We start from the raw sequence: 10,932 nt of genomic DNA on the forward strand, positions 1-10,932 counted from the left end.
CAGATGATAACACAGCGATGTTGAAGGACATGTTTTTGTGTTTGCATTTTAGTGATCTGCATAACGCAGCTGCTGGCTCATTTGCAGCGGCATTTGCCTCACTGGCCCTATGTCCCACCGAGCTGGTGAAGTGTCGTCTTCAGGCCATGCATGAAATGAAGCTCTCCGGCAAGATTATAGAAGGTCAAAAGTGAGTTGTAATATGTAATAAACCTCTTGAATATTCCAGAAAGAACGCACTACATAAATAATAATGATCTCCTCTCTATAGTACCGTGTGGTCAGTGATAAAGAATATTCTGCACACCGATGGTCCCATGGGTCTGTACCATGGCTTGTCCAGCACGCTGCTCAGGGAGGTTCCCGGCTATTTCTTCTTCTTTGGGGGCTATGAAGTCAGTCGCTCGTTTTTTGCAAAAAGGGGAAAAACTAAAGATGAGTTAGGTATGAGATTTATGTTCTACATTGTTATATCAGTTTTTGACTGTACCTTCAGGTTTCTCTTTGGTGGAAATAAAGGATATTAGTAAAGTTATATATTTGTATTAACATATGTATTATAATTATATTAATAATAATAATAATAAAAATAATAATAATGCTATGGGTTTTTTTTCTTCTCCAGGGATTGTTCCTCTGATGGTAAGTGGAGGATTTGGAGGGATCTCGTTGTGGCTGGTTGTATTCCCAGTGGATTGTGTTAAATCTCGAATCCAAGTCCTCTCCATGACAGGAAAACAAGCAGGGTTCATAAGGACATTTGCAAGCATTTTAAGAAACGAAGGTAAATATTTATATGCCCTTTAGAGTTTGTGTTAGTCTTGTACTGAAATGGTAACAGGAATAGAACATTCTAAAAGAGGCAAAAATGGAAAATAACAATATGTTCCAAGATATCAAGATACCACCAATAATCCGTGTCCGCTAATGTCAGCAGTCTTGCCATTTATAACCTGGAACATACTGTATGAAAGTTTCCCGTTAGATGGATCCCTGCACAACGGGAAGCAATCGGGAAGCCGACTGCCTAAATACCGGCAGCCGGCTTCCCGACTGTCATATCCCGGCAAGGGTGAAATGCCGAGCGTCTAGATGTAGACGTCCGCATTTCCCTGACGCCGGGAGACCGGCGCCCGGCATCACGATCGTAGTGATGCCGGGCGCCTGCGAGCGGACAGCCGCGCGGGGGGGGAGGGTTCGGTTTAGGGCCCCCGGGAGGGACTTAGGGTTAGGCACCCCCCCGGGAGGGTTAGGCTAGGGGGAGGGAGGGTTAGGCACCCCTGGGGGGGACTTAGGGTTAGGCAGCGGGGAAGGGGATGGTTAGGGTTAGGCACTTAGAGGGGGGATTAGGGTTAGGCACTTGGGGGGAAGTTAGGGTTAGGCACCCCTAAGGAGGGTTAGGGTTAGGGCGGTTAGGTTAGGTTAGTAGATACTCACCTATCCACGATCGGGATTTCCAGCGCTGTCGGGCTTCCACTGCTTCGAACTCTGCTCATGTCGGGCCGCCGCTGAAGGGAATCGAACCACCGGCCATGCGGCCGGCGGTATTTCATACCCATTCCCTGCACAACTGATAGTACGCCATAAAGTATTCTCTGATATGGTTATTCTATGCAGGGACTTTTCAGTGGAAAGTGTGCTGTTACGCATCAATTCTTACCTGCCTCAAACACTGCATCTCTCCTGACACGCTGAGAGCTCTCATGCTGCGAAGGAGATGGCTAATTTATGTACGTCCATGAAACAGAATTTAAACAGTCTGACACGCCTACGTTATTGTAACCAGGAGTTAGGAGGAGTGGGTAATGTCGGGATGGCATTAAGGATAAAATGGGGGAAGTATTTGAAGCAGGTGAACTGTGTTGGGGTAATATTTTGAGGGGCAGCAGTTTTGAGACAATATTTGGGGACAGCAGTGTTTGGCAATATGTGAAAAGGGGAGCAGTGATGGAGCAGTATTTGGAGGGGAGCAGTGCTGTTGCAGTATTTGGATGGGAGCAGTGCTGTTGCGGTATTTGGAAAGAATCAGTGCTGTTGCAGTATTTGGAAAGAAGCAGTGCTGTTGCCCTATTTGGAAAGAAGCAGTGCTGTTGCAGTATTTGGAGGGGAGCAGTGCTGTTAAAGTGTTTGGAGGGGAGCAGTGCTGTTGCAGTATTTAGATGGGAGCAGTGCTGTTGCAGTATTTGGAGGGGAGCAGTGCTGTTGCGGTATTTGGAGAGGAGCAGTGCAGTTGCGGTATATGGAGGGCAGCAGTGCTGTTGCGGTATTTGGAGAGAAGCACTGCTGTTGCAGTAATTGGAGGGGAGCAGTGCTGTTGCAGTATTTGGAGGGGGGCAGTGCTGTTGCGGTATTTGGAGGGCAGCAGTGCTGTTGCAGTATTTGGAAAGAATCAGTGCTGTTGCAGTATTTGGAAAGAAGCAGTGCTGTTGCCCTATTTGGAAAGAAGCAGTGCTGTTGCAGTATTTGGAGGGGAGCAGTGCTGTTAAAGTGTTTGGAGGGGAGCAGTGCTGTTGCAGTATTTAGATGGGAGCAGTGCTGTTGCGGTATTTGGAGGGGAGCAGTGCTGTTGCGGTATTTGGAGGGGAGCAGTGCAGTTGCGGTAAATGGAGGGCAGCAGTGCTGTTGCAGTATTTGGAGAGAAGCACTGCTGTTGCAGTAATTGGAGGGGAGCAGTGCTGTTGCAGTATTTGGAGGGGAGCAGTGCTGTTGCGGTATTTGGAGGGCAGCAGTGCTGTTGCAGTATTTGGAAAGAATCAGTGCTGTTGCAGTATTTGGAAAGAAGCAGTGCTGTTGCCCTATTTGGAAAGAAGCAGTGCTGTTGCATTATTTGGAGGGGAGCAGTGCTGTCAAAGTGTTTGGAGGGGGGCAGTGCTGTCAAAGTGTTTGGAGGGGAGCAGTGCTGTTGCAGTATTTAGATGGGAGCAGTGCTGTTGCAGTATTTGGAGGGGAGCAGTGCAGTTGCGGTATATGAAGGGCAGCAGTGCTGTTGCAGTATTTGGAGAGAAGCACTGCTGTTGCAGTAATTGGAGGGGAGCAGTGCTGTTGCAGTAATTGGAGGGGAGCAGTGCTGTTGCAGTATTTGGAGGGCAGCAGTCCTGTTAAAGTGTTTGGAGGGGAGCAGTGCTGTTAAAGTGTTTGGAGGAGAGCAGTGCTCTTGCAGTAATTGGAGGGGAGCAGTGCTGTTGCAGTAATTGGAGGGCAGTAGTGCTGTTGCATTATTTGGAGGGGAGCAGTGCAGTTGCATTATTTGGAGGGGAGCAGTGCTGTTGCATTATTTGGATGCAGCAGTGCTGTTAAAGTGTTTGGAGGGATGCAGTGCTGTTGCAGTATTTGGAGGGGAGCAGTGCTGTTGCGGTATTTGAAGGAGAGCTGTAATGTTGCGGTATTTGGAGGGGAGCAGTGCTGTTGTGGTATTTGAAGGAGAGCTGTAATGTTGCGGTATTTGGAGGGGGAGCAGTGTTGTAGTAATATTTTGTGGGGGTGCAGTCTTGCTGCTGTATTTGGAGGGGGAGCAGTGCTGTTGCGGTATTTGAAAGTGAGCAGTGCTGTTGTGGTATTTGGAGGGGTAGTGCTGTTGCTTTATTGAGAGGGGGAGTAGTGATGTTGCTGTATTTGGACGGGAGCAGTGCTGTTGCAGTATTTGGATAAGAGCAGTATTGTTGCGGTATTTGGAGGGGGAGCAGTGCTGTTGCAGTATTTGGATAAGAGCAGTATTGTTGCGGTATTTGGAGGGGAGAAGTGCTGTTGCGGTATTTGAAGGGGAGCAGTAATGTTGCAGTATTTGGAGGGGGAGCAGTGTTGTAGTAGTATTTTGTGGGGGTGCAGTGTTGCTGCAGTATTTGGTGGGGGAGCAGTGCTGTTGCGGTATTTGAAAGTGAGCAGTGCTGTTGCGGTATTTGGAGGGGGAGTAATGCTGTTGCTTTATTGAGAGGTGGAGTAGTGATGTTGTAGTATTTGGAGAAGAGCAGTGCTGTTGCGGTATTTGGAGGGAAGCAGTGCTGTTGCGGTGTTTGGTGGGGGCAGTGCTGTTGCAGTGTAGTTGTTGTGGTATTTGAAGGGGAGCAGTGCTGTTGCAGTATTTTGTGGGGGAGCAGTGCTGTTGCAGTATTTGGAGAGAGGAGCAATTTCTGGGAAGAAGAGACAGAGATAAATGGAGAGACAAGACAGGTGATATTAGTCAGCTCATCAATAAAATTAGCAGGGGGATGTGGAGAGGTACTCACCAAGCTTACTGTTCCAGGCCAGCCAAGGAGGACTCATAAAGTGTGTGTGTGGAGTGGGGGGTTGAGGGTCAGATGTGCAGCGTACCCGTCATTTTTGAGCCATATGTTGCAGTAATTGGAGCGGAGCAGTGCAGTTGCAGTATTTGGAGGGCAGCAGTGCTGTTGCAGTAATTGGAGGGGAGCAGTGCTGTTGCATTATTTGGAGGGCAGCAGTGCTGTTAAAGTGTTTGGAGGGGAGCAGTGCTGTTGCAGTAATTGGAGGGGAGCAGTGCTGTTGCAGTATTTGGAGAGGAGTAGTACTGTTGCATTATTTGGAGGGTAGCAGTGCTGTTGCGGATTTGGAGGTGGAGCAGTGCTGTTGCGGTATTTGGAGGGGAGCAGTGCTGTTGCGGTATTTGGAGGGGAGCAGTGTTGTTGCGGTATTTGGATGGGAGAAGTGCTGTTGCGGTATTTGGAGGAGAGCAGTGCTGTTGCGGTATTTGGAGGGGGAGCAATGCTGTTGCGGTATTTGGAGGGGAGCAGTGCTGTTGCGGTATTTGGAGGAGAGCAGCGCTGTTGCAGTATTTGGAGGGGGAGCAAAGCTGTTGCAGTATTTGGAGGGGGAGCAATGCTGTTGCGGTATATGGAGGGGAGCAATGCAGTTGCGGTATTGGGAGGGGGAGCAGTGCTGTTGCGGTATTTGGAGGGGAAGGAATGCTGTTGCAGTATTTGGAGGGGAGCAGTGCTGTTGCGGTATTTGGAGGGGAGAAGTGCTGTTGCGGTATTTGAAGGGGAGCAGTAATGTTGCGGTATTTGGAGAGGGAGCAGTGTTGTAGTAGTATTTTGTGGGGGAGCAGCATTGCTGCAGTATTTGGTGGGGGAGCAGTGCTGTTGCGGTATTTGAAAGTGAGAAGTGCTGTTGCGGTATTTGGAGGGGGAGCAGTGATGTTGCTGTATTTGGAAGGGAGCAGTGCTGCTGAAGTATTTGGAGAAGAGCAGTACTGTTGCAGTATTTGGAGAGAAGCAGTGCTGTTGCAGTAATTGGAGGGGAGCAGTGCAGTTGCAGTATTTGGAGGGCAGCAGTGCTGTTAAAGTGTTTGGAGGGGAGCAGTGCTGTTGCAGTAATTGGAGGGGAGCAGTACTGTTGCAGTAATTGGAAGGGAGCAGTGCTGTTGCAGTATTTAGAGGGGAGTAGTACCGTTGCATTATTTGGAGGGGAGCAGTGCTGTTGCGGATTTGGAGGAGCAGTGCTGTTGCGGTATTTGGAGGGGGAGTAGTGCTGTTGCAGTATTTGGAGGGGAGCAGTGCTGTTGCGGTATTTGGAGGGGAGCAGTGCTGTTGCTGTATTTGGAGAGCAGTGCTGTTGCTGTATTTGGAGGGGAGCAGTGCTGTTGCAGTATTTGGAGGAGTAGTGTTGTTGTGGTATTTGGAGGGGGCAGTGCTGTCGCGGTATTTGGAGGGGAGCAGTGCTGTTGCGGTATTTGGAGGGGAGCAGTGAAGTTGCTGTATTTGGAGGGGAGCAGTGCTGTTGCGGTATTTGGAGGGGAGCAGTGCTGTTGTGGTATTTGGAGGGGTAGTGTTGTTGTGGTATTTGGAGGGGGCAGTGCTGTTGTGGTATTTGGAGGGTAGCAGTGCTTTTGCGGTATTTGGAGGGAGAGCAGTGTTGTAGTATTTTGTGGGGGAGCAGTTTTGTAGTATTTTGTGGGGGAGCAGTGCTGTTACAGTATTTGGAGAGAGGAGCAATTTCTGGGAAGAGGAGACAGAGATAAATGGAGAGACAAGACAGGTGATATTAGTCAGCTCATCAATAAAAGTAGCAGGGGGATGTGGAGAGGTACTCACCAAGCTTCCTGTTCCAGGCCAGCCAAGGAGGACTCATAAAAGTGTGTGTGTGGAGTGGGGGGTTGAGGGTCAGATGTGCAGCGTTCCTGTCATTTTTGAGCCATATGTTACACTGGGGGACGGTCCTATGGTGCAGTCTACCTGAAGCCACAGTTGGCAGCCTCCGGTGGAGCCAGTCCCCAGAGCAAAAGCTCTATCAGCTCCATCCACGCTATGCCCCTGGGTTTACTTCAACTTCAACCTACTTAGTTTATTTATTTACCATCACCTCACAGCTGTGATCTTTTCTATATCCATTCCTCCCTTCCACAAAGCCACCCTAAACTTTCATGTATTGTCCTTTAAACACCCCCCACTGAGAAGCTCCTTGACACTGTGAGAGGTGGGTGCCTGCTGCTGCCGTGCAGGTGTACGTCGGTTCCTTACCTTGCTTCGCACCCTCTCACCTTCAGGCCGTGTGTTGAACAGACGGTCCTGGAACCTCCAAATAGAACACGGACACGATGACCTAGGGGGAAGGAGACGGGATGAGTACCGTCATTCCTCACGTCGACCGACGCGCCCTACCAAACCAAGGGATAAATTCAGGTTTTAAGTGAAGATCATCATTGGCACTTTTGGCCTCAGATCCCGAATTTTCACCTATCGGTACTCACGCACCACGTGAAGATCCGTCCTTGCACCGGGTTGCAAGGTTCACCGTCCGCCCAGAAGGAAGGATAGATAGATAGTGACAAACAAACAGGGAGAGACAGTACACAGATATTTCTCACAGTGTCCACTCTTGCTCTTCGTCCGCTCACTCGCCTACAGGTCCCTGTAAGGAGATACACAACACAGCCGTGGAGGCCTAAACCTATGTCAAGCAACTACACATACTAAAACGGCATCACCCTCAACCTACAGTGTGTGTAGTGCGACAGATATAACAATAACTAAACTTTTGCCCTGCACGGAACACCAATCACAGACTATAAGTATACAAGAGCAAAACACGGTGCTGTCCCTTTAAATGTCTGCTACCTACCTATCCAGAGCTGGTCAGCTCCTCTTCTCAGTGACTGGGGAAAACACTACCTCATTGGTGGCAGCCGTACAGCTCTCCACCACTGCTCACACCTCTAATCATCTATACGGGGCTACCTTTCTATAGGAGAGGCACACCTAATGGGCTCAGGGCCCTGGGCCTAACGCCCAGGGTCTTACCAGCGGCTCAGGGCTTATGCCTGCCTACTGCAGGGTACTCAAGGAACTTGGGCCTACTGCCCAGAGTCCCCTTTCCAAAACATGGCTCAGGCCTATGGGCCTGCCTAAAGATGGGGCTTACTATATAGGGCCTAGTGCCCTCCTGTATAGGTACAGGCCTATGCCTGGTTTATGGCCACGGGCCTAGTGCCCGCCTACTTTATTGAATAGTGGCCTGGGCCTAGTACCCAGGCCACTTACACCTACTTATGGGGAAATCCTGTTATGGGGCCTAATGCCCGCTACTGTGCCTCGGGCCTTGTGCCCGACTAATTACCCACGGGCCTAGTGTCCGACAACGCTCCACGGGCCTAGCGCCCGACAACCCTGGTGGTCTAGGGAGGGGGGTATATGGTGGGCCTCACGGAGGGCATACCTGCTACATAGGAAGAGGCTGCGGGGGGGAACTTCGTGTAGCTCTTTACTTCCCACCCCCGCAGTCCTCTCCGGTCCTCAGCCGCATTCTTCGGCCGCTGGCCCATCCTGGCCAGCGGCGCCGCCTCTTCCTTTCTTCTTCCAGCCGGCGCCGCCTGTCTTCTCTCTTGACAGCGGCGTCTTATGGCCTCTTCCGCGGCCGCCGCCCCTGTTGACATGCCGATCTTCCGCTCTTCGGGAGGTCTTCTCTCCTCCCTCTCCGCCACCAAACTAACTTTTCCCGCTCGGCGCCGTCTAATACAAGACGGCGCGAGTGGGCGGGGCTATGACGCGATTGGCTCGTCGTGTCCGCCTCCTATTGGCTGCTGGCCCGTGAGCCAGGTTTGGCTCACGGCCAGAGCCAAACACCGACCGCACGGAGCGCTGCGCCCAACGCTTGACCGGACTGTCCCAGCGCCGGCAACGGATGTGTCCCACAGAGGACACATCCCCTCTGCCTGCCCCTGCAACTCTGCTGATGCTGGGATCAAATACTTGATCCCAGCACAGCCTTCCACAACACCACTACCACATACATTGTAATGTTGCTCTCTTTCCCAGTGAAACCTTTTCTTCCACTCCCTTCCACTCTTCCCTCTCTCTCCACCCCCATCCTAACCCCTCACCGCAACCCACCGTACCCGTTAAAATTCGGTTTTTGTTATATGTATTGCTGTTCATTAATGCAGTTTCCTCAACCTGGGCACCGTGAGATCTCGGTTTACACCATGATGCATTTCTGTTATTTGCGAAGCCTGTGATGTTTGTCCTCTGCTTTTATCCTTATTCATTTTGTATTCTTCCAAAAGAGTGCATAAAAAATATTCACACATCTGCTCTTCACACTACTAATGTTGCTACCTTCTCATTTTGCAGGTGTCTTTGCCCTGTACTCAGGACTGAAGCCCACCTTAATCAGAGCCTTCCCAGCCAATGGAGCCCTCTTTGTAGCATATGAATACAGCAGGAAATTGATGATGCAGCAGTTTGATGTCTAACACCAATTGCAGCACAATGCTGTCAGAGCCATTACCAACTGAGGAGGGGAACGTTCTACAGGGTGTTCTCATTGCTATCCACCAACGTCCCAAATGCCATGCACTCTCCTCTCAGTATTGTCAAGACAGCGACAGCACCAGTGCCATATGCTGTTTTGAACTTTTCATATAATACATTATTATAAAGAGACTGTTAGACACTTCCTGTCTTTGCAGATGTTTGTTTTATGTAATTGCCATATTATGATGGTATTTTAAAAATAAACATTTTTATTATTTTCTTTAAACTGTAAGCCTTAGGTGTCTTAACATCATACTTACCGACATTTTTATTATCCTTTCCTGGAGCAGCCGAAGCGGACCTGATGCTTTCAGGTTCGGGGGGCGGGGCCAGACTATAGCTGTAATTAGTCTCCGCCCCCTTTGCAGAAAACCCCTCCGATTCATGGGTCTGTGTGGAGGGGCAGGGGTAAATGACACGAATTTGCGTAATTTAGCTCTGCCTCCTCCCTACAGACCCGCAAATTTCTCGGAGAATCTCCACATCCTGTCCACTTCGCTAGGAAGTGGGCGGGATGCGGGAGATCTGCCTACTATTCCGGGGGTGCGGGGATTACCCCAAAAAATCGGGAGCCTCCCGCGACTCTTTAGAGAGTAGGCATGTGTGCTTAACATATAAATCTAATCTTTTTGCACTGTATATTGTTCCATGTTTCAATATTCCTAAAGATAACAGTGACGTATACACTCTTCAGTAACTTATTTAAAACCAATAGTCAGCTCAAAGCCACATTACAGAGTGAACTTAGGCTACACAGCTGTACTGTGTTGGGCACTGGTAGGCATACAGTGTGCACTAAAGACATGATTCTGAATCAGACAAATTGATAATGGAGGCACCTCCCGTTTTTCAAGGAAATTGTGTCTAAATCACAAAACACAATGTGCCTGAAGTCGCAAGCAACAATAAAGTGCGTGCGTGCGTGCCACAACGGCTATTTCTGATGGAAGTGTCATGGGAGTATTGTGGGCATCATGCGTATGGTAAGGGACTCCTGTTTCTGATTAATCTCTTGGACCTAAGCACCTAGCATGGGAATAGCGAAAGTGCAGATACTAATGATGGTGGCTGTGTCTGTGGGCATTACGATAGTAGTTGGGATAAGCATGCACTTTCAGACCCATAGATTTGCCACTTAGTTTGGCCGATTGTTATAGTAGCAATGGCGCAGCTGTAGGAGAAAACAGCCGCAGAATCGAGCAACTCAGAATCAGCCCCTAAAGCTCTACTAGTCCCTCTGCACTTGTCATGCAGCAGCCAAATAGTAGCACACCAGTCCAGAGCCCTGTTACAAGTATCTGCAGCTAGTTTTATTAGCAGCACAAAACTAAACAAAATATAAAAGTAAATCTTGGCCTGTCTGGCTCTAACTAAACAAAATTATTCCATTTCTCAGAGTGGAAAAGCCCTAATGTTCCTCTCACAAAACAGAAGTCTTTAGCACAGCACTTACATTCAATAATCACAGTATCTCTCAACAGGCCTCTAATCTGTTCCCCCGGCAGTGAGATACTGACTACAGAGACTGACACACCCTTTATTTATCAGCCTCACAGGTGGTCTGGAATCAAGGCTGCAAATAAGCTTCTGTCTACCAGACAGAAGCTAAAAATCTGGGGCATACAGTCAGGTGCATAAATATTGGGACATTGACAGAATTTTCAGATTTTGGCCTCTATTCACCACCACAATGGCTTTGAAATGAAACAAACAAGATGTGCTTTAACTGCAGACTTTCAGATTTAATTTGAGGGTAATTACATCCAAATCAGGTGAACGGTGTAGGAATTACAACGGTTTCTATATGTGCCTCCCACTTTTTAAGGGGCCAAAAGTAATGGGACTACCGTGTTTCCCCGATAATAAGACACTGTCTTATTTTTTTTTTTTGGTCAAAAAAACTCCATAGGGCTTATTTTCGGGGTAGGGCTTATTTTAATTAACATTGACAGCATCATGCCCTCAGTCCTGCTTTTATCCCCATCATGCCCTCAGTCCTGCTTTTATCCCCATCATGCCCTCAGTCCTGTTTTACAATTCTTTACTCACCATTATTTTTTTTTCCTCTTTTTTTTGTTAGGGCTTATTTTCGGGGTAGGGCTTATTTTGGACTGTTTTTCAAAAGAAAGGGTAGGGCTTATTTTCGGGGTAGGTCTTAGTATCGGGGAAA

At 48.8% G+C, this 10,932-nt stretch overlaps 1 protein-coding gene across 2 annotated transcripts in view; it reads left to right on the forward strand.

The window, feature by feature from the left end:
• LOC148527263 (mitochondrial ornithine transporter 1-like) overlaps positions 1-8,932 on the forward strand; it is a 69,551-nt gene extending 60,619 nt beyond the window's left edge. For both annotated transcript variants that reach the window (XM_088469222.1, XM_088469223.1), the window contains exons 4-7: positions 53-190; positions 272-444; positions 626-784; positions 8,580-8,932. In XM_088469222.1, the coding sequence (XP_088325348.1) occupies positions 53-190; positions 272-444; positions 626-784; positions 8,580-8,701 (592 nt within the window). In that variant the 3' untranslated portion in view covers positions 8,702-8,932. The remainder of the gene's footprint in view (positions 1-52; positions 191-271; positions 445-625; positions 785-8,579) is intronic.
• Positions 8,933-10,932: the final 2,000 nt, after the last annotated feature.

The sequence above is a fragment of the Taudactylus pleione genome, unplaced genomic scaffold, assembly GCF_031769625.1.
Source record: "Taudactylus pleione unplaced genomic scaffold, aTauple2 ptg000089l, whole genome shotgun sequence".
Taxonomy (NCBI): Eukaryota; Metazoa; Chordata; class Amphibia; order Anura; family Myobatrachidae; genus Taudactylus; species Taudactylus pleione.